Source organism: Anticarsia gemmatalis, chromosome 9, assembly GCF_050436995.1.
Source record: "Anticarsia gemmatalis isolate Benzon Research Colony breed Stoneville strain chromosome 9, ilAntGemm2 primary, whole genome shotgun sequence".
Taxonomy (NCBI): domain Eukaryota; kingdom Metazoa; phylum Arthropoda; class Insecta; order Lepidoptera; family Erebidae; genus Anticarsia; species Anticarsia gemmatalis.
Genome location: NC_134753.1, coordinates 6,885,956 through 6,913,090, shown reverse-complemented (window position 1 = coordinate 6,913,090; position 27,135 = coordinate 6,885,956). Strand labels below are relative to the sequence as shown.

Below are 27,135 nucleotides of genomic sequence, written 5' to 3'. Positions count from 1 at the left end.
ATCTTATTACTCGCGATTTTAACTTATTGGTAAATTCGTTGGTTTAGTTTCTAATTAAATATTGTTTTAAAAATTGAAAATTTAAGGAAACAACATATTATTTCTGTATAGAAAGAGCTATATAGAAAAGAGTGACATACTTGAAAAATTCCATTATTAGAGAAAAAATAGAGTTTTAGAACCAATTTTCTAGCAAGGTTTTCTTCGGTATTTCGATCACAAATAAAACTTATTTTTACCCTAATATCGGTAGCAATTTATTTTGTGATTATTGTGCAAAGTTAGTGTGAACAAGCAATGTGTGTTCGCGTGTTCAAGTAGTGGCCGGACGGAGCGCGCGGCAGGATTACCGCCGACGGCCGCGCAAAAACAACATGCTCCGGATAATCGCCCGGATTCAGACAAGATACAGGGGTCGGAACAACTGCACGCCAATTTATATATATATACACTTATATTAATACATATCTTAGTACTGCATTTGTAGATTTTTGTTTGATAGTTCTATTAGTAAAGATTTTTTTTTATGGGATAAGGTATATTTCATACGCTTATTAATAACACTTGATGGTAATTCTGGTCACGGGGCTCATGGGTCGTATTTTTTTTTGTTTTATAACGCTTTTTGTTTTTTTTTTGTTTTGGTGATTGCTTTTTTATACTTTAATGATAGTGGTCTCAATCAGTTTTCAAATATATTTCAGCTGAATCTATTTACTTGCAGCTACGAATAAACATTATCTAGATAAGACGTTATGCAAGAGAGAAGATCGCCTTTGTCTAACTGATGCTATACAGTTGTTTGTTTGTCTGTATTATACCTGGATAGATTCCACTTTTAAAGAACTGCATACATACTGATAAGTTAAAATCTCAACATATCTTGCGAAGATTCGGTCCAAGAAAAAATATAGTGAGACAAGAACGGATACAAAACAATTTTCTTTACAAAAGTAGAAATAACAAGAAATCTTCCATAAAAATATTCGAATGTAAACAAAGGACCTTTATAGTAAACCAAATGGTGAGCGAAAGATAATGATTTTAAAGATTCCAATGTATTTTTTCTTTGTTACGAAAGTATAATTGTATCTGTATTGATGTAGAGCCAAAGTACAAAGTTGAAAGACATTCAACCATCTTAAAAAAGCCACTCAAATATAGTATAGTAAAGCAGGCCAAAGTCTTTCTTAGTCTTTCATTAGACAACAGCATTCCAGTTCTATTCAAATGGTTGAGGTGACGACTTCGCTTCGTAGCTCGGTTTCAATTTCAAAAGCTGTACGCGCCGCCCTCCGCGCCAAAGAGGGCTGTGATTGGCCGGCGACGACGCCCAGCCAATTAAGCTGCCTCGCTCACCCCGTGATCTAACTTGACATTTTAATGTTTACTATACTCATAGTTCGCAAAAGAATATTATTTGAGTTTTGTACGTCTTTTGGCCTTTTGTTTCTTTGAAGAAAGTAGGGCTGCGTGGTATGATTGACATCCTCTGTATTGAAATTATCAATAAAATGTACGGATTTTAGCCACTAGAAACAAAAAAATTACTATTGAAATTATGGAAAAAAATGTTAAGTAATAAATACGGTAAAATATCTTGTTTGTGCAGTTTCATCTCTCCTTTTTATAGAAAACTCCTTATACAATATACATGTAAAACCAGTTCTGGTATATCAAAGAAAACGTGCGTGAGTAAACATCGCCTTATCACGTAATGCACCCATTATGTTCGTACGTAATTCAGTCAGATACGTAGCCACCGATGCCCTGACAATGTAGCCTGTGGACCGGGACACAAGATGGGATCACGCCCGTCTCTCTCCCGCACGTTACGGCTCCATATTGCTGTCTCCCTCAGGGGGTGGGACTCGATGTAATCAGGGGATGATGTGACTCGCGATCTCCGCAGCGGCTTCAAAGATCACAATTATCGGAGCAGTCTGTCGAAAGCCGCGACTGGGTGGTGAAGTCACCTACATAAGTCATTAAAAGTTTCGTACATATGTACTTTGACAGGTTCTATAAGAACGTTTGTAAAGAAATACTTTAAATTATTGGTGTTTTCCGCGATTTATTTTGACATTTAAAAAGTTTTAAGTGAAGTTTTTAAAATATGTTTGTAGAAAAAAATTGTGGTGTAGATTTTTTTTAAGGCTGCGATTCAACAGTCGAGCTGTCTGCCTTCTGGGAGCGACAACGGGCGCCAGCCGTGGCAGTCCGTAGAATGGGAACAGGTCAGCTGATTCATTTCTAAATCAAACTAATTGTTGTAGCTTCATATCTTTGAAAAAAAATGTAACTAGCTCATGTATAATTTAATCTGACTCTCTTCTATTGAAGTATTTATCCAAAAATACCATTAAAAAACAATTTACAGTGCAGAAAACGCAAGGAAAATGTATTTTCCTGCCAATTTTACAAAAGTTGGTTGTGTTACAGCTTAAGAATAAATTACAACACAAGCTTCGGTAGATATAACTGGTATTTATAGAGTTTAAGTCACCATAAAAAATCTCATTATTGATGGAATTTTGCCTAATCAATTAAACTGTCGTAAACATATAATAATTTGATGTGCTCTTTTCCCTATGAGCAATCGACGCGCTACGCGCCGTAGCAAACTGTGTATTTAAGAAATAAGATTGAGATGTAGCCCACCTTACATTCCTTTAACACTCCGACAGGCAAGGGACCTTATTATAAAAATAGTATACTTATTATTTGGTAGATTCTGGTGAACAATATAATAAAAAAAAAAAAGTCAATAAGTTTTATCCGTAATCTATCAGACACGTATTTCTAAAATAAGAAAAGTATGTATAATGAATGTAAAGTAACATAACAACCATAAATATGAAGTTTGCTACTCCTCTCCTTGAGTTTAGCAAAATGTTTTATAGTACCGTAAGCACATTTGCTTTTAATTGCTCAAAGTCAGGACACTGTTTAGACTCAAAAAACTGGGTTACATATTTCAAATTATAGGATATAAGAACAATGTGCACGAATAATATACCATTCAATATTTTAGTCATACATTTGAATCTTTATGTCTTATTATTCATTTACATAACGCCTATAATTAACGGTAGAGCTGTCTAAAACCACTACATTCTTGGCTCTTTTTAAATAAAATTAGTGTTAATTTCTCACTTAACTCTAATTCGTAACATAATAAGTAGGTTTTTAGTTTTGTATTAACATTACAAAACTAAAAACCTACTTATTATGTTCTTCAAACGAATCTATCCCAAATATCACTGGCACAGCTAATAAGATTAACAAACTATAGTGAGTTATACAGTGGTATAAGTTTCAGCGGTCCATTGTTCGTAGTTAACACACAAATAAGATCTTAGATCCTCACACTCACCACTGTAACTTAGGGACGACAGACCCGAAACTTGGTGTTGTCAGTCGCCCCTAGTCCCTACCCAGATTCTTACAAAGGGTGTAACTTAATCTAATCACTTAACGCCTAACTTATTACCGTTGTTTGAGTTCATTATGTGTCTGTTTGTTTGCTTTTTAAGATTATGTGTTCTTATGTGTAGCTATATAAGTCCTGTTATGTATAATATGTTTTGTTGATTTCTTTATACGCAAAAATGTCGGCTGACTCGTAATCACATAAAGATTAAGTCATAAGGTTACAATAAACGAATAGATCGTTATTTTTATGAATTTAAAGGGTAACGAAATGTACCTACACTTCTAAACTTGTAGTAAATCATTAGCGCGCTATCGCCCGACGGAACCTAAACGTAAGTTGGTGTGGACGTCCATGGAATGAAATTAGGAAATCCATGTCAACAAAGTATTAGTTGAATCTTACAAAAGCATACATTTCAATAGCGAAAGAACTACTTTAGTAACTAAATGATGTAACAATGAGTAAGATTATAAGAATCGTATAGAGTTTATGATTTACTGAACTTCTATGAGTAAAAAAAATATTATTAATGTTATTTGTAATTTTAGATGGTAGATAAGTATATGTTCTTACCTACTGAAAGCTTTTTCGGCAAGAAAAGATAAAGATACATAATCTCTAGATAGTAGTAATCATTATCATATTTAATAATCATCTAAGTTATAATCAAAATGTTCTAATTTAGTCTTAAACTACATTAAGATTTCTGAACATTATTCTAACACCACTACTAACTTGCGCCGTACAAACACCCAATACCTACACAAAATGTCATGATCAAGTATTTTTTAAGTTGTTTGAAACTTCTGTAAAAATGAAACCCGTAAAACAACGAAATGTAGAGCAACGTGAGAAGTTTATGACAAAGAATGTATGCCTTACTATAATCATTTTACCATAACCGGCGAAATTTTGTATTAAAGAAATATTTACTGTCAGAAAAGCAATTCCAACAGATAGTAAAAACAACTATCAAAAAAAGTAAGAATAAACAGGAATGAAAGACATAATCCATGTAGTGCTTCACAATAAACAGCACGAGGGCAAGTATTAAGTATATTCATTTGATCGGCATTAGCAAGTGTGGTGTTTCGCACGACTATCGCAATTTGTTCCGCGTTATGTCGAGTTCAGTGCGCGGCGACCACACGCATCAGTACACATACACACGGTATCTCGTGTGCAGCTTTCATTACCTACGTCTAACCCTATTAATACGTCATTAATAGATGAACAATAGATTATGCAATATTTGACGATTATTCGTGCTAGTTTTACGACATTTTATTTTAACAGGAAGAAGATTCTATTGTTGTGATAACCAAGAGTTCTTCATTAGCAATTTTTATTTTTTTCGAGACTATCTGACGATTTACCGTTTTTAGCAATGATATAAAACAAGACAAACTTAAAGTCTGTATATTAAATTATTGTCGAAATAGCAAAGACTAAGTACAGAAATCGAGAACATCACGTAAAATATTATTTTTTCCAACTTACAGGGCTCTGTCAATAGACTTTACCAGTTTAACCTACTTTACTCTATTTTAAATCTACAAAAATGGTTATGTATATCTTTCATATACTTATGTATAAAAAGCTTTTATTTAAAACGCTAAACACGAAGAAAAATCTTTTCACTTTGAATGAAATGTAGACGAGACTTTTATAATTTTTCCTACCATAAAATCCTTTTCAAAGTACGCCAAAAAGGGGATAATTACGACACTTCGCGGCTTCCCTTAGAGGCCCGAAAGACGAACAGTAAAGTCGTCTAAGTCTGTTTTAACGAAAAATAAAATATACTTTCTTGAAAAGGATTCGAGGCATTAAGACGAGGGCTTCTTGTTACACCGCAACAGATTAGACAAGTTGATTCAAATTTACTATTTTGTTAAACATTATTTCGTTTAACACTGATTTATGGATGAGAATATTGTATTCTTTTTTCTACACATTGTTTAATATACTGTTTAATGATGACTGAACAGTATATTAAACAATCTGTGAAAAAAACCATTACCCATTTTTATATTAAAAAGTAGCTTATAGCTGCATTTTACTCTTACTTACTGCCAGCTTGGAATATGTGTAGCACAATATTTATTTCTATTACGACTTAAAGTTTAGTTGGGTCTTTTATTGAGCTTTCTTTTATTCAAATCATAGACTTCGTAACATCAACCTAGCAATAGTAATTCTTATTCGGTGTAACAGACAACTCTGACGTAAAGGAAAGGGGGCGAGGGGAAGGCGTTTCTTAAACGGAACAAAAACACCAACGTTATTAGCGAGATTGGTGTAATCTGACTAATCTATTTTGGGAAAGGGGAGCTCTACTGGAGTGTCAGTTAATAAATAAACATCTATCTTTGATACTGTAGGTGTTACGTGGGATGTCTAAATGTCTACCACAGTTCTAAGTAATACTATTGTTTCTCATTCAGCTTGAGGATTTTTATATCTCCAGTGATAGACCGAAGAGTTATTTTTAATCTTCTTTCTTGATGGTTCATGATTTTGTTGATAATGACTATTAGTTAATAGTACATATTTATTATGGAATTTACCGATATTATCATTATATTATTCTTTGACAATTTAACAAGTAACTCTGATACTAAAGCATACACATACACATAGAATAGCTTCAGCTCGAAAGTAGCAGTTTTAGTCGTTATTACCAATTTTTCCTATTGGCTCTGCATATTCACCACTCTGTTTAACATTCGTACATAGGTACTATAATACTATTAAGTAATAATTTTAGACCCAGAGATTAAATAATTCTACTTTTAGAACAAGTATAAATATATAACATTATGTTTTTACTGCAGGTGATCGTCTACTGGATATACCGTGCAATGTGTGTGGAGACAGAAGTTCCGGCAAACATTATGGCATCTACAGCTGCGATGGTAAGCAGTATTATAACTTCATAGCCTAAAACAATTTCTTATCAAAAATTCTAATTCAATCTACTAAGTAGGTCTTGGATATTTTACGATAATTGTTATTACAAGAGGTATATAGATGTCCTCGGAAGAGGCCTTAGTCCAATATGATAGCAAGCTCTACTTAATAGTTTTTTTTTTGCCTTAAATTATGGCCTAAAGGTTATGGTTTTAATGAAAAAGCCAAAATAAAAAGACTAAACTCAGTCTAAGTATATGAAGTTACACGAGTGCCTTGAGCATTTTAAATTTCGCAGCCACAGAAATATTTTAGAAAACTTAAGCAGGATTTTTTATGCATTTCGGCTCTCAATCTTTAGTCTGGTACCGTCTGCCCAGAAGTTATACGTGGTTTAATTCTCAGGTTGTTCGGGTTTCTTCAAGCGGTCGATCCACAGGAACCGCGTGTACACATGCAAGGCGGGCGGCGAGATGAAGGGCCGCTGTCCGGTGGACAAGACTCACAGGAACCAGTGCCGAGCTTGTCGACTGGCCAAGTGCTTCCAGGCCAACATGAACAAAGATGGTAAGTAATGCTATGATGCTGTAATAATCTACTATATCATATCTTACCGAAAAAAACGGAAAAGACTCACATTATGCTTAGTGCTATTTAACTAAAACTGGAAGATAGAAAGTAAAGGTTATTACTTTCTGCCACTTATCTTCACAATAACAATTATGTCGTAAAGGTAAATGTAAAACCAAAGAGTTAAAAGAGATGTAGATTTCAAAAGAGGATGTATTATCTAAAATTGATCATTTATCAAATAAGTATTCTTGTAGACATTGACTCTACTTTTACCCGAAACAAAAAGTTGCTTTTGTATCTAATTGGAATATTGACACTAGTCTAATTCATTCCATAAAATAATGATACATTATCATTTAGTGTAACACATCCAAACCGCCTAAACTAATACCAATTCAATAGGCGACAAAGTATCAACATTGGAAACAAGTATGACGGTCTCACAATAGCTATTCCCGAACAATAGCGTTCATATTTGGCACACAGTAGTTCACTGTAGTGACGGTAGTTACAGTGAGGTTCGTATACACTATCATTCGGCACATAACGTCCATCAGGCTCACAGCAGGTTGTTTTGTCCACTCGCTCAAATATTGAGTGAAATATAGCGCTTGCCGGCGGCCAGTTCCATTTCCACGGGAGCTTCGAATCCTATCTGTCATTACGTCATCTCCTCAACCCAATATTGTGCGCCGGTGTTGTGATGTCACCCTTTGTGTGGGTTATTTGTTACTGTAAAGACTAATATTGTGTTATAGATGACAACTAGGAATTGTTTAGAATTTTATAAAAACTCTATTAAATATCTGTACAAATCCGTAGGTGTCATGCTACGAACAACGGTAGGAAGTCAAAAATCCTAAAATGAACAAGAAATAGGCCTGAATCGCAATAATATTTAATCATTACAGATAAAAATGTTTCAAAAAGGCATCGTTAAAATGACATAGAGATATTATTACTATTTTCACCATTATGGAAATATTAATCGAGAATCAGTAAGAAGCCTAGTTTTATTATGTTTTCGGATTCATTTTAGAATAGAATTTAATACTAATAAATAGAATTAAAAAATAGAATGAAAACAAGTTAGAGTTTTAACATAACCAATAATGTAAATAATACATACTATCCTACGTAAATACTTTGATTTCAAATTCCAATTGTGTGAGCATTTGTGCGAGGTATATTATGTGACTCGGTCTAAATCTCTCTCTAAGTAAAATCTTGTGAATAATTGAATATTCATAGAGTCCCATGTCGGCCGCAAGTCGGGCTCTAACTCTCTGCATGTGACGAAGCCTTTTAGCATGATACGTATATACGTGATATCTTCTCTAGGGTTGCCGAATATTGTAACCGTAGAAGCAATAAAACGATGTTAAGGATATTTTCCTTTAGGTGGGACAGAGAAGTGTTGATAAAGAACCTATCAGGAGTGCATTATCATCAGTGCATATGTTACTGTAAAAGCCCGAACTGTGGTAAATCCTAAGATTTTCCAGTAAAACCTAAGATTTACCAACTCTCAATGGTAAAAGTCCGAACAAGCCAGAGTTTAAAAACGATGTTACGATATATAAAAAAATCCTTCTTCATAACTATGTTTATAACTATTTCATGGTATAATTATATACTGTGACATAGTTATAAAGTAGGAGTTTTGGGCATAGCGACATGGGTAGGTTAGGTTAGAAGGCTAACCTTAGCCTTCGTGGTTTTTTTTTGTAACCACCCAGAAGGAGGAGCCCCGCGAAGCGGGGCTCCGGCGACATCACGATATCATCAAGTGAATATAGGTAAAAGTTCGAAATAAAAGAATTGTTCGGACTTTTACCATTGCGAGTTGGTAAATCTTAGGTTATACCGGAAAATCTTAGGATTTACCACCGTTCGGGCTTTTACAGTAACACATACATTTAAAAAAAATATGTATATTGTATAGTCGTGGTCTTATCATGGAATCTAGATATGTATGCATTAAATTCGTAAAATAAATTAGCCAAAGCTTTAAGTAATTGAAATTGGCCCAACTAAATGGTTTTTACAAACCAAAATCTTTTTGGATGAGATGCAAGCAAAATCCTGTTCTTCTCAAGTCGAATTTTGTTAACAAGTTACAACTTTAAATTGATTTTTGTATATAGTTATTCTGTTACAGCCTGTTTTACAATTTCTATTAATTAATCAACTCTACCCTTTATGGTTTGGTGGTAAAGCTAGCTTTTGGATTACCCCCTTTTCTAGTACACACAACTTTATTATATCGACTAAAGTAACAATTTCTTAAACCAAAAAATCACGATTTATTCGCACAAAATTTGTCAAGCCAGCATTACGACGTGACGAAATCCATAAAGCGCTTAACTGCAGTACATAATATTGCAGCAGCTATGTGTATTGTAACCCTGTAGCGTGTAGGTGGCGCTGGCTGCGGTCCCGCCGCAGGTGCTCCTCGCTAATTTATTCACGAGCATCACTTTGTGCCGCGGCCCGGATTACCTTTATATGTTTACTCGCTCGCGTAATTATACGCCCTCACGAAACTTACCCGCCGCTACTCGCTACTACACATCTACCTGACAAAATATAGCTAGGCTGCAACTTTATTTCACGAGGTTGTACGAATGTTTATGTTATTAATTCAAGGTGAAAATTCTCTCCCAACTGGATGCTAAGACCTTAAAATCTAAAGGTTCATCGCTTATCTGAACACCATGCTACAAACGAAAGAAATCTAAACAATTGTGATCTTCGATTTCTGTGGCAAATACCGAAGGCTGTTAATTTCTGTGGTAATTCCGATTGCCAAAAATTATACTGTATATAGAGCCAGTAACAAATACCGAATTGAACCAGCTGCACAGTCGAATCTTGAATAGGATTCGTATCTAGATTAGATTAGATTCTATCTATCTAATTGAACACTACGTTATATATCGAATGTTTAGTCGAAAAAACGACTGATATTTTTCCAAAATAGCGTTCCCGTATTCAGCTTGAAGCGTACTCACGATGGCAGACTGAGCCATTAACAATTCATCGGCGCTGAGTTCGACTGCGTCGCTTACCGGCCGCAACCGCAGAATAATGAATTAATTCCATTAATCAGTCACGACCAGCCTGTCGACCCTCCAACTTCACACCTCGCGCTATTTGTTCAACAACTTTGTTTCACTTTATTCTTGCTTACATTGTGATATAGTCCTTTCTTGCTACCTCTGATCTGTTCAGTGCCTAGCACAAGAATACATTCATAATATTTTATTCGTGTATTTGATGAGAAATTTTTACGTGAATCTTATTATTAAAAAACAGTTCATAAGACTTATTACTTTTACAGTAAAACATTTACAGCCTCATTAAAAAACTACTGTCGGCTATTATAGCAATAACTGTAGTTTTAACCTCGCACGACAGAAGTACCCGTAAATTCAAATTCGGTTTCCACACAAAAAGGTCACGTTTCTGTGGAAGTAAATCATTAAGTTTGCCAAGTCCCACAGCCAGGGAGCCAATCAGCTAACTTCAATATCGTTGCGCAAACAGACCGAATCGATGTTAGCCAATGCGTCAACACACCCGGCTACCTCTGTCCCTAACTATTATAGACATTCAAATATATGTATTGTACTAAGGGTAATATACATACATACCTATTACTCTCTTTATTATAAGTGATTTATTACAAGTTAACCGCCATGGGAAGTTTTTACACATAACGTTTGATCATCTAAAGGTATAGATGGAACAAAGTTAATTGGGACGGATTATATGAAGAACCAAAAACTGTATACGTTCATAAAAATTAGGAGAATAGATTCTAAAAGAATGTTGATAACACTTACAAAAGCTTAGGTTGAAAACAAAATCCTTTATCCGGTCGACCGACCGTTCCCTATCGAGTGATCAAATAAACATAATCCCCAATTTAACTTTATAAAATTAATTTAAAATCGATCAGGGTGCGAGCAAGCCAGGCGTTTGTTTCCAACTTACCGATACTTTCCAATATTCGATGAAAAAGTTAAAGGGCTGATGTTTAAAAGCTTTTTTCTTGAATGGACTTTAAGAAAGTTAATCAGTGTCTTCAATTGGAATATTAAATGACTACTTGCACAAAGCTTTTCAAAATACAAAACGTTTTTCTAGAAAATATTTAGAAAACACGCGATTGATTTTGTTTTAAAACAGATGGGTACTATTGTGTCTACTTTGACTTCCTTACTATATTGTAAGGGTGCTGCAATTCAACGATTTTTATGAACTTTCGCCCACCCCTGTCTTTATATTTCTTGGCACACAGCGGCATAGGTGTACTACTATTTAAGTTTAAAAATAGATATTATGTAATAATTTGAAATATCAATTACCATAAAAGACTGTTATAAAACGTGAGTGTCGCGAAGACGCGTCGCCGTCGGCGCTGGCTCCGACAAGGGGCAAACTTTTCAATTACCGCCATGTCGTGTTACCCCGCAGCGGGTTAAATTAATTCTCTCCACTTCACAAAAAGATTCACCTTACCCCACACCACCCTTGTGAACCGACATCGGCCATCCTAACGTTTTTCGATTTTTCCCTGGATATATTCCAGAACCCGACCCGTAACATGCTGACGTTTCGCAATATTTATTTTTAATTTAACGGTTCGCGCGCTAGATTTTGATTCTCCAACGAGCTTACCTTTTTGAAGTCCTTTTGTGTTAAAAAGAGAATTTAAATGGCCGGTAACGAATCGAAACATTTCTACTCCGCCTCGTGTATCTTTCGTATCTTTACATTATTCCTAGTATGAAACAAGAACTGATTTATTTTCCAAGCCATATGAAAACTTAGAATATCAAACTGAAATCTAATTTTCATTTTAAAATCACACATTCATTCCATACCGTGTGACCCCTACACGTTTATTAATACTGAACGATCATCAGGTAGCTAATAGTTTTATTGCGCACTTAATATTCCTGGATGATGAATATTTATTGATATATTAACCCTCTGTTGCATCGGGAGCGTATCAAATGGAGTAGATCGGTGCTTTTTGAGCAGTGTTAAGGATCAGTAACACGTGTTCGCGCTAAACACCTAGTGCACCGTGACCACACCCGGTCGACGGCCGAGGGGTGCGAACAAAGGGATGCCAATTGTATTATAATGGCTACTTTAGTTACGTTTGTAGATGTTTATTACTTTTAATTATACTTTAGTTGGTTAATGTAAACTTTGATGGGGTTACACTGTAGGTTTCGTTTTATCTACAGGTGACACAAATTTAAAATGTTGTGCACGTAGATTCCCGTACTTTTAGTTTATTAAAACAAGTAAAATAAAGACTTCTACAGCCTCTGTATTTTACTTAAATACATCATGATAGCCGAGTGGTATAAGTTGACACCTCCCACGCAAGTGGTCGCAGGTTCGAACCCGAGGCAACACACCAATGACTTTTCGAAGTTATGTGTGTATTAGAAATAATTATCACATGCTCCAACGGTGAAGGAAAACATCGTGAGGAAACCTTGCATGCCTAAAATTTGTTTAATACATTTATTGAGGGCATGCACAGTCCCCAACCCGCACTTGGCCAGCGTGGTGGACTCAAGGCCTAATCCCTCCCTCATTACGGGAGGAGACCCTTGCCCAGCAGTGGGACATAAATGGGTTAAATTTATAAATTTATTTATTTATTTTAAACAGAAATAAACTAATTACCGATGTTTATAATTTTCCCTACCTTACTCATTTATTGCAATTGTAAGCGATACAAGTATAACAGAACATAGATACTGTATGTATTGTATTGATACACGTCTCGTGAAAGGTTGGCCTGAATAGCCGGGTAGCTTTCGATCCGATTATGTGATTTATTCACCGCTTCCGTGTTTGTCTGCTGTCCTCCCAACCAACTAAAATATTGCCTATATTTTGACAGAGCAAGTGATTCAACAACCCTCATTCATCCCTGGGGGTGAATCTCGCTCGTCTAATTTCATTTTAATGTTGTGCGTGAACAAATTATTGCACTGTCATATCGAATGAAACTAAAATGTTTTAATGGGATAATCTGTTGCATCTGGTTTAGGGGTTATTTTTTGTACATGTTTACGTGATTCTTAATTAATTTTCGCGCTGTTCGGTGGGTGGGTTAATTGCATTACACACGAATGGATTAGTCGAGGTTTACTGATGATTGTTTTTGTAGTTAAATTAAGTTTGGTTTATCCCTAATTATTAGATATTACAAATGAACGTAATTTATTTTATTTAAAACTCTAATTTGATCGCAGAGTGTTATAATGTGAAACTGAATTAAATAATTGCCTGGCTATTAATGTTTGCAACTTGTGTCCGCTTTTTCAGCCAAACTTCTACAAAGCAGTATGAAATAGGGAACTTTTTAGTCCATCTGTAAACTTTATGGTGTACAGAACAAAGTTATTTATAGCGGAAAAATAAAGCGATGCGGTGCACTCCCAACTTGTTCAGTTCTGAAACAGGCTCGACGTTCAAAAACCGCACTACTAACTTTGCATCAACTTTATGAACAGAATACAATTTTGTTTTTCACCATTTTCCTCCAATAGGCTCGATTCTTTTTTAATTCGTTTTTATAAACCTTCCTTTATCTTTTAGGAAAAAGCTCCATGTTGTTTCTCGATCAACATGTTTTACCAGTTAACATTGGAATGATTTGTCGAAATGACAGTAAAAAGTACAAGTACAGGAAAGCAACAATGAGTGACTTTGTAAAAATATTCTATCAATGCGATTGATAAATAAAAGCTCACTTAACATATATTGAAGGTGGTGTCTATTTTGTTTTTATTAAATATATTGACAGGTGTCATAGTAAATATAAAAGCAAAACTAAGCGTGTGTGAGAAAACCCGTTGTCATCTCGACATTGTTGGACATCTATTATATGAGATGTTTGTCCGGGCCCGAGCGGACCCCGCGGGGTGGAAGGTGAATAAAAACCTGGATATTTCTCATATTTATGTCGGTGCACTCGAAAATATTCCCTGAGGTCGGCACTCGTATCACGCTAGCTTTACACGGATAAGTTCCCTGAGGTGGTCGCGGTAAGGAACAATTTCGCTCGCAGGTGTGTCGGAGCGTGGGACATCGCCCACCTGACGCGCCCCCTCTGCCTCTTCGCTGCCCTCCGCCCTCTCTGGCTCGTTAATGATGATGTGCTCAGCCAGCAGACTATTTCACTTCTGAATACATCTTTCTCACTTTTGATACTCCGTCCCTGTCGGGCTGCACGGCCGGCTCGCCCCATCCTCTTCGTTCGCCGTTCGCCTGGTCGCATCCACCTAGTCAATTCGGCAAACGCGTATCTACTTTGTGTCGGAAATGTAATGGAACAAATGCGGCTGGAATTAACGTCGGAACGAATGTCGGGACACGGGGTCGTTCTCTCCTCGGATATTTTCCACACGATGATTTTGATGCGCAGCTATGGAGCGCTAATAACATTTGTGGCAAATAAACATTTTACCTACACACAAATAGACGCTTACATTTAAGCTGACTGAGTTCTTTATTTATTGGCCTTTTAAATAGGCGCCTATACAAATACATCAATGAAATTTGATCAACGCAATCAGTGATTAGACAATATCTTGTGTTTAATTATTATTACTTATGCATGAAAATATTGAGTTGAGCCATTAACCTACATTGATTATATCTTTTGATCCTCGGTCGTCGCATAAATCTATTTTGTAAAGCCTATAATGCAAAAAGCAGGTTGTTTAACATCTTGATCCGAGTTGATATTATCGTAGCGGCGGCTTGCCTCTTGACGCCAACATTTGGCAAGTCATGCTCTTTCAATGAATCTCGCTAACATTGCTGGAAAATGAATACCTCACATGTAAAGCTCTTATTAACTAGACATGTCTATAAACATGTTTGAATATGGTATTGTGATAGTTTTATTTCTTTGCACTCACACATCATTATAATTAGGGTTAGCTCTGTACGAAACTTTTTCTTTTCGAGTTCCCGTAACACTAGTACGAGATATGCTAGAACACGAATAAATGTTCTTGAATTGTCAATCGATCTTATAACGTTCTAGCAATGTAGTTTTATGATAAATTCCATTGAGTTGCAGAAATCATGAAATGGAATCTGTGAAAAACGTAAGTTAATTTCAGTAAACCTAGCTAAAATATAATTAAAGGCATGTCAAGTTGATGACTTACTTAACACACTCGTTAGTTATGTAAGTGCGTCTTGGTTATGCCTGTTCAGTCAATAAACCTTTTGACCGCTCACCAATTCGGCTTCGTGAAGCTTTCATAGGGCAGGCGGTGAGCGCCGGGATTATTGGGTCATTAATCACACCCCACACCCGCCGGCCTCCACACTCCTCAGGGTACGTGTCTGCTCGACCAGAGAAGTGCTCTACTATCGATAAATAATACCTGTACAACTTTCTCTTTGTTACAAATACTGAAGTTGCAAGCTACTGTTATAAGTGCTTTGTAGACGTTGTTCTACGTTATTTAAGATATAAGTTTGTAATCTAGATTGTAGATAAAGTTGGTCGATAATAATACTAAACAACTAACTATCAATACGTGAAAATGAAATCGGTTGAGTGATATTTCTTGCCACAAAGCTTTTTAATTAGATTAGACTATGAACTTCTATGCCATCTCTACGTCTCATTCAACAAAAAATCTTTTAGCAAGTGACGTGAACGATAAAAAGCAATATAAAAGCAATGCCCTCGAGTAGGGAGAGCGGAGTACATCACTATGGTATCGACCGCAGAACTCCACTTACAGAGGCAGTAACGTGACGTAAGTACGTTATGTATCAGGACCAGCCCGCCGGCGACCTGCAATATTGCGATGAGTTACTGCTGCAACAAATGCTTTTATACACCGCCACCACCTTAACCACTGTCACACCTGCGATTGCATTTAAATGTACTTGTTGTATATTTGCTATTCGCTTTTATATTCCCGAGTATTCATAAGTACTTTGAAAGTTTTGTTTCTTCGATTTCTTTGTTTTAAATCACATTCATTGATTTTATTTCGAAGTGTGTAGATTGTGTAGAAGTGTTGCTTTGTTTCTGGTTTTTTGCTTCTGCCAAGGATAAAATTTTCGTTTATTGAGAATATAAAGATAGGAGAGGAAAGTAAAATTTTAAATTACTCAATTTAAACTACAAAGTAACGTTTATTCGTGAATTATTTACCAGTCAGTAAATGATCGTGTTCCATACATCATTATTTATGTTAGCCAAACATTAATTACCGTCGGCTATTTTCAAAAACACCAAATTAAAATGTAGTGAAAGTAATTGACGTCGAACCGCCATTGCCTCGCGGGTAATAAATAACAAATACTTTTTGTATCAACTACCTTTTTGAAAAACATGTTTTGTTTGCTTTCAATTCGCCGGGCGAGGGGCTCGCGATAGATGTTTGAAGTTAAATCTCCCTTTTAAACGTTACAAATGTGATTCACTGAGCGCCTTTTACACGGGCTTAAGCGACGCCGGCTTAACTTCTTTTTGAGTTTAATATCTTGGATACAATTTGGCAGCTGTGAATTGACTATCAATGATTAATCGCTTTTAACTAATGTTGTCATTTTTGTAGCTTAAATTGAAGTGCCCTGAATTTACAACTTACATCGTAAAATATGACTATTTCGCAATTTATTAAACGATTGGAAATCTTACCAGCTTTATTAGAACCGTCCATATTTACACATCAATAGTTAAAATACTTTAATTTAAAAGTGGCATAAATTATATTAAAGAACCACTAATCCATAGTGCTGCGAAGTCATCAGATCATGGAAGCTTGTTACACATTTCGCCTTCATTTAATTAAAATCATGCTTATCCGCGTCACGCTGGAGACTGAGCCCTCGGCCTAAACGACCCCAAATTACTGCTCACATATTAACTTTAAACCTTAAAGCGATAGAAATAGAGATTATTTTGTAAAAAGCGAGGGGAAGTCGATGACGTCGAGAAAAAAACCACGTGTTCTATTTGGGATTACATGTGCCCCATAAACAAAAGGTTAACATTGCATCAGTTACTCTGTCACTACGATACACGCGATTTGTTTTATGAAACTGTCACTTTTGTTTATCGCAATAATCGTAAGTTTATTGTTTTGCCTACATTATGTAAAATGTAGAGTAAAACTTCTTACTTTTTGCATGATTGGAAAGAAGATTGTTGCATAAAATCATGAAAACTGGTTGATCAACTATCCACTATTTTTCGGCTCTTAGTAATGAAAGATTTTCTGTAGGTACCTACACGATATTATTAATATTTAATTGATGATTATAATCGTTTAAACCTAGTAACATGTACCGTTGAGCCTGATTGAAATAACTCCTCAAGTATAACGTTGCCTTCGATCGATTAGGTACTGTCTGACCTTTATTATACAAGTTATTGGACTCATTTAGTGCCAATCAGAGGTCAAATTGGTTGCTTATTCACTTATTTTACTTCTTTACAATTTACGCTTATGAATATAGTCAGCGGACAGTTTTCAATTATTGTGTGTATTTAAGTATTATACATTGAATAATTTGACAAGTTATAGGTATGTTTAACTTAAAACAATAAAATAGAAGTTTTGCGAGCGCCGCACGCATCAGCTACTATATCATGAAAAGCGTAACTGACACTAATGCCCGTAATAAAGCCACTCTCAAGTCATTAAAATTTCAAGTCCACTAAGCCGTGTCAGTAATTCGAATAGTGCATGGAACGTCAGCGTACGAGTTAAGCCGTAGACAGTAGGTATTCGTAGTAATGTCGTAGCACTCGTAGAGGCTCGTAGCGGCGGCGCGGGAACGCAGCGTATGCGCCGACATGTGCGGGAACAATAGCCGCATTCTCATGGACTCAGCCCCGGTAAGCTGATTGCGTGACGTCATCCCTACAGAGGCCACATGCACATTGGAAGTGCAATTAATTTCTGACGAACTGAGTTTTAACTTGATACTTTTTACTGGGAAGTGTTTTCCCTGCAGCTTCTTGCGTTGTTTTTTTTAAAGGTAAATAAAAACGGTAACTGTAACGTTGTATTTCTTTAACCAAGCAACGTTTTGACAACTCTAGAATATTTCTCAAATAGTGATTAGGATTGATGCTCTAGTTAGGTACTACGTTTTAAAGTTACGTAATAAGTAAATCATTCATAGTCTTCTGTATATTCAACTTAATTACTTTAAGTTTAATTGCAGATTTTTTAAATCTAACCCGTTTAGTTCAATTACTAACAAATTTAATAAAATATTAAGATCTAATTGTAATTTATACTCAACTAGCTGACCCGCGCAACTTCGCTTGCGTCACCTAAGAGAATGTGTCAAATTTTTCCCCGTTTTTGTAACATTTTTTGTTGCTACTCCGCTCCTAATGACCGTAGCGTGATGTTATATAGCCTATAGCCTTCCTCGATAAATGGGCTATCTAACACCGAAAGAATTTTTCAAATCGGACCAGTAGTTCCTGAGATTAGCGCGTTCAAACAAACAAACAAACAAACAAACAAACAAACAAACAAACTCTTCAGCTTTATAATATTAGTATAGATTTTGATTAAAAATACAAAATTAAACACAATAGTTTCACTATTTACGGAAAATATTTGTTTCTAAAAATCTATACTTGTTACTGGTATTGAGATTATGAGTTACAATTAAGTAATACAGAGTACTTACTTCCAAGTAATCGTTTCATTTGCCATTATGATCGCAGGCTTGTGTGCACATTACACACAAAGGTAGTCGTCGGACGATCCCGGCTTACCGAGGGATCGCCAGCGAATAAGCGGTTCATGGCTCTATAATCCCACGTGTAAAACAACTAACTACTTACTATTTGCTATTCACAAAGAATAATCAATATTTATGAATAAGAGACAATTAAAATATACGTGGTCGTGTTGTAGTTTTCACTCTCTTGACTCGGTGTCTTCTCACTTCAAGACGGTTTAATAAATGCAAGAGAATTTCTTGACACCCTTTCAACTGTATAAAGGAGTACAAAAAACAAAAAGTTTATATATGGAGAAAAGTAAGGTGGGAGATAAATGCCTAATGTAATAAGGTAATTAAATATTGTAACTTAAAGACCGATATTATTATACAAAGTCGTAGAGATATCGTCTTAGCGCTCAAACGCTAATAATGTCAATTTGAACAGATATTGTTATATTGAAGTTGGTCAAAAAACTATTCAAATGTTCAATCGGGAGAGTTTTAAGTAATTATTTCCAAAGTGGTAAATAGAAATGATAAAATATATTGTAATAACAACCGTAATTGTGAAAAAATAATTCTGTCAACAGAAACATTGATATTTTTTTAATTATTAGTGGGTAGTATTGTAAACTTCGATTGCAATAAATATAAGCACTGAAAATGAATAGTTTTTCTCTATTTATAAAACGTAAGCGGATCTAGGTAGACAATTTTTCGTGGTATCAATATTTCGAGGTATTCAGGTTTTCGGAATACGGGGTCTGTTGATCGGTTCATTGAAATGCAATTTTAAACATAAGTGATATTTATTTACGATTTTTTAATTGATGATTGTTTCATTACAGAACGGCATATTATGATTGTTCAACTATATGTGATAAAAATATTTTGGGCTTTTGTTTCGCAAATAGAGACGTTACAACGGCGTGATCCATAATTTTTAACTTTTTAATGAGAAACGAAAGAGCCTAATAATAAACCACATTGTTTAAAAAGTTTTTATACATAGTTCGATGCTCTTTATTGGAGTGTAGTTGTCCGTTTGTCTCGAAAAAATACATTGAAGCTATTTGTTGACAAAGAAATAAATGAAAAAAAAATATTAATGGCATCCTGTCAGTTTTTTTGACAATTAATTGCCAATAATATGCTGAATTAGAATAATTTCCAAAAAGGTTTCTTTAAATAGTCGCACTGCATAAGCCAGAATCGTTTAAGAGTCTAATTTTACATTAACCAGAAATGTGTATATTTTATTCTGCAACATCCTGGTAAAATTGGAAGCAATGTCGGAGAAGGCTAATTCTGCTTTTAGTACCTAATCACGTAGGTTGCAGTTACGTTGTTGTAAGCAATTGTCAATATGAAAATTTAATGAGTGAAGATAATTTATATTGTAGCTGTGTAGGCGTTGTAGAGCTTGACTAAATTGAGCCGAGATGCCATGCTGGCACGAGAAAACAAACAGAATCTACCTTTGATGTAGGTACACAGCTACATACATAAGATCTAAAGGCTTGACACCTAAGTTTACTATTGACCGATTCTCCTCAAATACTGGTGATTGTTTATTAGATATTCACCTAAAATTAATAGATAGGACGAATATATAAATATCTCACGAGCCTTACTCTACTTTATTGCTTTTAACGGAGAAAAAAGCTGGACATTTCGTAAACGGGCCGAAAAAGCAGAAAATACCTTTTACAATATTGTTTGCTTTTCCGATTTTAGGTACCTACTTGTGAAACAGGATAAAAAGTAACTTTTAGGTTTAGACTCCCATTTAATTATCAAAAGATAATGTAGATTAAATTAAAATACTTATATCATATCCTGACTACTTCGAAGGACGTCCTCGCGGCTGTGGGCTCTTTCAGGAGTGGATCGGCCGGCGGTCTCGACGGGCTAACGCCCCAACACCTGAAAGACCTTGTGAGTCCGGGCGCCGGTGAGGCCGGTTGCGAACTGCTGAAGGAGCTCACCGCTCTGATTAACTTGATGCTCTCCGGCGGTGTGGCCGGTGCCGTCGTTGACGTTTTGTATGGCGCCAATTTATGCGCCCTGCGAAAGTCGGATGGCGGCATTCGCCCCATCGCCGTCGGGTGTACCTATCGGCGTATGGCAGCAAAAATTGGTTGTAAATTTTATAAAGAACATTTGGCTTCAAAATTCCAGCCCCTTCAACTCGGTTTCGGATCAAAAGGGGGCTGTGAGGCTGCCATACACGCGCTGAGGACGTACCTTCGCTGCAGTGAAGGTGAGGTCATCCTAAAGGTTGACCTAAAGAATGCCTTCAATTCTGTGAATCGGGACACTCTGTTGACACAGGCAAAATTAGAAACACCTAAATTATTTAAATTTCTTTGGCAATGTTATCGGCACCCTTCTAAATTACTCTTTAAGGATAATCTTTTGGAGTCTTCAGTAGGCTGTCAACAGGGTGACCCTCTTGGACCGGTCATTTTTAGCTTGGCTATTAACCCCATTATTCGGCGTCTAAATTCAAAATTTAACGTTTGGTATTTGGATGATGGTACCCTTGGGGGCGATGTAGATACCGTTTTTAATGATTTGGCTTTCCTAAAAAATGAATTCAAACGAATTGGTTTAGAACTTAATTCAAATAAATGCGAAATTTTTTTTAATAACTTACCAGACAAATCTTTGGTTTTTTCTAAATTCACTACTTTGGCTCCTAATTTGAAAATTATGCAACAAAACTCTCTTCGCCTCCTTGGGTCCCCTATTTTAGAAGATGGTTTTGAACCTTTTATAGAGGAAAAAATTCAAAATTTTAATGAAATTTCGGAACGCCTCATCAAAATTAATATTCATTCTGCATTTACTATCATTCGGTTTTGTCTTTTCGTCCCAAAATTTACACATGCCCTTAGAGCTTCGCCTTTTTGGAAAATCTCGGTTCCACTTCTCAAAATTGATGATATCATTAGAAATACACTCACCAAAATTCTCAATGTGGCCTTGGACGACCGTGCATGGCTTCAGGCTTCCTTGCCTATTCGTTTAGGAGGCCTCGGCGTCCGCAAAATTTCAGATGTTAGTTTGCCTGCGTTCCTGTCCTCGGTCCACGGCACGGAAGAATTGACCAGGAAAATTTTAGCTCCTACACTGGTTAATTCTGAAGTGTCGTGTAAGACCGATGCCATGAACGCCTGGAAAATGGCCGCTCCAAACACGGATTTACCTCGAAACTTGTTCTCTCAGAGACAGTGGGACGCGCCGCTCAGCAGTTTGATTAAGGAAAATATTTTATTAACATCTTCCACTTCTGCTGAGCGTGCTCGCCTTCTGGCTGTGGGGGAATGGGAATCGGGGCTTTGGCTTCAGGCTCTCCCTTCATTTAACGTAGGTACCATGCTCGATGATACCACGTTCCGCATCGCCACATGTCTTCGTTTAGGAGCCTCGTGTGTTTCTCCGCATCGTTGTCACTGCGGGGAAGCTGTCGGCGAGCTCGGGCACCATGGTCTATCATGTAATAAGAGTGCGGGTCGTTTCCCGCGTCACGCCCACCTAAACGACATAATTCGCCGGTCTCTTGCCACCGCGGGTGTTCCAGCTCTATTAGAACCCAATGGGCTGGCGCGCGACGATGGGAAGAGGCCGGACGGTATGTCGTTGTTGCCTTGGAGTATGGGCAGGCCCTTGGTTTGGGATGCAACCTGTGTCGACACCTTGGCGCCTTCCCATATTCCAGGTACGGTGGGCGTTGCGGGCGCTGCTGCCGCATCAGCAGAAAACCTCAAGCGGCGCAAATATAGTAACATTATTGGTAATTACGTATTTGTGCCGTTTGGGGTTGAAACCTTGGGACCGTGGGGCCCGAGTGCTCGTAGTCTCTACCGAGAGATTGCGAAGCGTCTCGTCGATGCTACGCGTGACCAGAATGCTGGCCTTTACTTTGGTCAAAGAATTAGCATTGCCATCCAACGTGGCAATGCTGCCAGCATTCTGGGTACGTTACCAGTCGACGATGGTGAGGAGAAATTCTACGACGCGTGACGCACTCCTTTTGTATCCATATTTTATATTGTAAATATATTGTATAATTGTAAGTATGTAAATATTTTGTTTTTTTTAATTATTTCTAGTTTAGTTTAGTTTTTAAAAGTTACTTATAGTTAAGTTTTATTGTAATAACACACTTAATTTAAAATTTCAAAGCGCTTTTTCAGGGTTTAGACTTAATTATTTATTATTTTAAACAAACTATGGTAGTGCAGTGGAACATGCAGTTGAAAAAGAAGTTGCTTATAAGAATAAAAAAAAACATTGATGATGATGAATAAAACTTTTTGGAAAGCATTATAATTCGCAACATTTTACTGGCAATTCACCGCCAAAAAACTGTGAGGATGCCATTAGATTTGTTTTTTTTTTTATTTACTTCTTTGGAAGCAAATGGCTAATAATATTTTTTTCGTGACGAATTCAGCCAGGAACGCCTCGGTTAAAGGCACTGACATAATATGAATACTTTTTGACAGTTTAATATAATTTTTTACTCAGATTTTTCTATCTTGATTCATTTCTGAGTTTTGTTTTAACCGTTAAAATTATGGAGCCCAAAAACTGATTATCGTTTGTCTAATAAGGCATTGTACATACTGCTGATACCCGGTCTATGATTTAAGTACTGATATTGTAATTATTAAGCCGAGATTTATAAATTTTTGGGTGATCTTGCATTGTTCTAATACCCCAAATATTTCTTGTAGCAGTTCAGCATGAGCGAGGTCCTCGTAAGCCCAAGCTGCAGGCGGGCGCGATGGGTGCTCTACCTCCGCCGCAACTAACTCACGCTCACAAGCCTCACCCACTGAAGCTCTCACCACCATCGCCGTATACGCCATTGCCTCAGCCGTTCAACTTCCAGGTAAATAAATACATCATTTGTAGTACAGTTACTCTGAATCAGTTTTTAAGTTACAGTAAGCATGTATAGTTTATTGAAGATATTGTGTCAAATATTTAACCGACTCCAGAGAGGAGGTTCTCTATTCGACCGTATTTTTTATTAACGAAGTCGGGTCACCCTAATTAAGTAGTCAGATATTCGGTCAATCAAAACGCAACACGATTAATATCAAAGATTTGTTATTGTCTAACGCGTTTAAGGGTGGTAGAGACCGTCGTCTAAGTAGGTATGTACCTATGATTTAAGCATTGGACTAAGTAATTTTATAAGTTGACTTAATAATAGCTTGCTTTCAAAAAGTACTATATTATTTAAACCTAGTTATCTTTGAACTACCAGTTCAGTATAACGGGTTTGAACGAGCCAGCACCACTGAGCACGGCGTCGTCGGCCGGGTCGAGCGGGGCCGGCGGTGCGGGCGCCTCGAGCCCTCTACCACTCGTGCCAGAACCGTTCTTAGCGCCACCACCGCCTGGCCTGCTACATATTCTTATGTCTTCGGACAAATGCCAGGTTAGCTCTCATTACTTACTTCTGAATACACGCTTTTAAAAGAAATGCCTGTGCAGTTTTACCAGCTCTTCTCGTTGACTATACTTTCCGAATTTCTACTACCTATTGGCCCAACGAATTGATAAATTGTTTTTGTTCTTGTTGTTCGTAGGAGTTGATGTGGAGCGCAAAACAGCTGCAATTACAGGGAGATCCTACTTTGTTGCGGCCACCACCTAGTGCATTTGGAGCACCCTTGGCACCCACATGGGAACTTTTACAAGTAAGTTTACTACGCAAAAAATGTTTTTATAGAGGTAAATTGATCGTTCAATTAATGAAACAAAATTAGCACACTAAGTACATCTGGTGAAACAGATATGAGTAACTACCCAACTTACGTCTTTAGAGCTGTAAGGTATACTTAATTAGAATACTTACATCGATAAAGGGTGACTTACTGGCTTACATCATACAAATTACTTAAATCATTGTTTAATAGCTTTTTTAGGGTAGGAAAACTACCACAATTCTTCCAGAGTAGGTATTTTATAAAAGCGCGAAGTCAAAGTTGTCTTGAAGGGGTGTAAACATTGACATTTGATAGGTGGCTTTTTGACTAGGGGCGGGCGCGGACTCGCGATTGGGCGGCCGCGGGGTGACTTATCGCCTTAACTTGACTTACCACGCCCATCAACTTTGTGCGTTGCGTTACTGGAGGCATTTTAAGTTCGCTACGAAAGTTCAAGTTTCACTCGTCCACAGTATCTGCCCTCTACCTACTGTATTTTAAAACGGGTTATTATTTAAAAGTTTATATAACTACGAACGTAATTTAATATTTAAACGTTTTATATTTTATGCTTGATAGATAGATAGGTACATTCATACATACATACTTACTCTATAATATACATATCTCTATACGTAGGGCACAGTGTGTGGTGTTTTAACGTTGTGTGTCTGCAAAAAATAAGAAATCACAGAAACAGAATTTGACAAAATAAGAACAAAAGACGTACCTACCTAATGAAGAGTTCGGAATGGACGGACGCCGTGACGCAACATTAAATACTTAGTAGGTACGTATGTAACAACTTATGTAATTACATAGATACTTTCTTCTTCATAAATCAGGAGACCAGTGCCCGCCTGCTGTTCATGGCAGTCCGCTGGGTGCGGTGTTTGGCGCCGTTCCAGGCACTAGCGGCGTCTGATCAGCTGGTGTTGCTCCGAGCCGCGTGGAAGGACTTGTTCCTGCTGCACCTGGCGCAGTGGTCCGCTCCGTGGGACCTCGCACCGTTGCTCGCCGCGTCCGCCGCCAGGGCACGTCTCCCGCCCGATCCATTGGCTGATTTAGAGTTGAATACTTTACAGGTTTGACCCTTTGTCATAGTATTTGTAAATAATTATCTTTTAAATACGTACCTAATACTAGATGACTGAAGGACCTGAGTCGTCGTGATTGTATGCTATAAGTAAATGTGTTTTATTTTGCAGGAGATTCTTTGTCGATTTCGGCAAATAGCTCCCGACGGCAGCGAATGTGGATGCATGAAGGCGATTGTATTATTTTCACCAGGTAAGTTATACATAGCCTTCCCCGAAACCCATTTTACTTTTAATCTGATATACTTACTTAATATAGACATAGACATAGTTTATATTTTTTCCGACTAGGCACTTTATTTTGCGATTGTCTCACAGATACTCCAGGGTTGAGCGAGACACAACCAGTGGAAATGTTGCAAGATCAGGCTCAATGCATTCTGGCGGACTACGTGCGTACTAGATATACCAGGCAGCCCACCAGGTAAACAATGAATAAATCCTTCCATTTTGTTTTCCATTATCTACCTATTTCAAGTACCTACTTAGGTAACTACTTATTTATAGCAATATAGGTACCTACACTTTATAGATGAAAACGGATAGACGGATTAAGAGAAAATAGCGTACTTCTGCAATCTTATATATAACTTTAGGCAGGATAGGATTTTACCACATTAAAATAATTGCATTGTATAAGTCATCAACGTTTTCAATTTCAGGTTCGGTCGCCTACTCCTACTGCTGCCATCTCTCCGCGCGGTGCGTTCTCGTTCGATCGAGTTACTACTGTTCCGCGACACGGTGGGAGACGTGTCCGTGGCGACGCTTCTACACGACATGTACCGCATGCAGCCGGCACCGACGCCAGCCTTCCACCCGCCCGCCGTACCCACGAGTACACACACCACCGACAATTGTTCATCTCCATAGGAATCTTAGAAAAGTATAGACCAGTGGTTTCCAACCGGTGCCGCGGTGGTCCGCAATAGTCAAAATTTGGTCCGTGAATGGCTTTAAAATTTAAAATTTTCAGGGGGATACACTATACCTTTAATATACTAACATAGTGGTCCCTGCTTACAAGAATAATATAAAAGTGGTCCCTGACTAAGAAAAGGTTGGGAACCCCTGGTATAGACGATTACTAGATGTCGCTACCAATTTGTAAGGACATATCGATAAAATAGGGAAGCACAATAACTATGAGTAACGGGAAGATAGTAATTTTGAAGACGTATAAAAACCTCGATTGTTGTTCATCTATTCTAGTAGACTTAAGTGATACTTGAATGGTTCTGAAGTGTATAATAAATATTGTTCCCAAAATAATAACTATGGAAGACCTGATGTTTGCTACTGAAACTATAAATATCGAAATTAGCCTCTCTTATGCAAGTGTACTCAAAATCCCATTTGTTATAGAATAATATTACTACTTAAATCGGTTCTCAAGTAAACTAAGGTAGATATGCATTTAATAAAAACATAAATCAATTCTTGTAGGAAGGATCTAATCATAGTGTGTAAATATACCTGTTATCTATAATAGAAATCATTGATAATTACTTGACGTCAAATGTATTTGGATCCTATAGATGCATCTGAACTTAAAATATTTCACTTATAAAAAAAACCTGAGTACCTTTACGAACTATCTAGTCAACCTAGTCACAAT

The 27,135-nt window shown here is 36.8% G+C and overlaps 1 protein-coding gene across 1 annotated transcript; it reads left to right on the top strand.

The window, feature by feature from the left end:
* The first annotated feature begins 2,011 nt into the window (after window positions 1-2,011).
* On the top strand, window positions 2,012-27,072 carry dsf (nuclear receptor dissatisfaction). The gene is made up of 10 exons (XM_076118438.1): window positions 2,012-2,237; window positions 6,274-6,354; window positions 6,755-6,916; window positions 23,437-23,594; window positions 23,976-24,149; window positions 24,301-24,411; window positions 25,266-25,505; window positions 25,629-25,710; window positions 25,836-25,941; window positions 26,180-27,072. The coding sequence occupies exons 1-10, from the start codon at window positions 2,228-2,230 to the stop codon at window positions 26,388-26,390; spliced, it is 1,335 nt and encodes a 444-aa protein (XP_075974553.1). The 5' UTR covers window positions 2,012-2,227; the 3' UTR covers window positions 26,391-27,072.
* Window positions 27,073-27,135: the final 63 nt, after the last annotated feature.

Excerpts from the sequence above, each read along its gene's own strand:
- dsf (XM_076118438.1), top strand. Across the intron at positions 24,150-24,300 it reads TGTCTTCGGACAAATGCCAG|GAGTTGATGTGGAGCGCAAA; the intron begins GTTAGCTCTCAT and ends TGTTGTTCGTAG. Across the intron at positions 25,506-25,628 it reads TAGAGTTGAATACTTTACAG|GAGATTCTTTGTCGATTTCG; the intron begins GTTTGACCCTTT and ends TTTATTTTGCAG.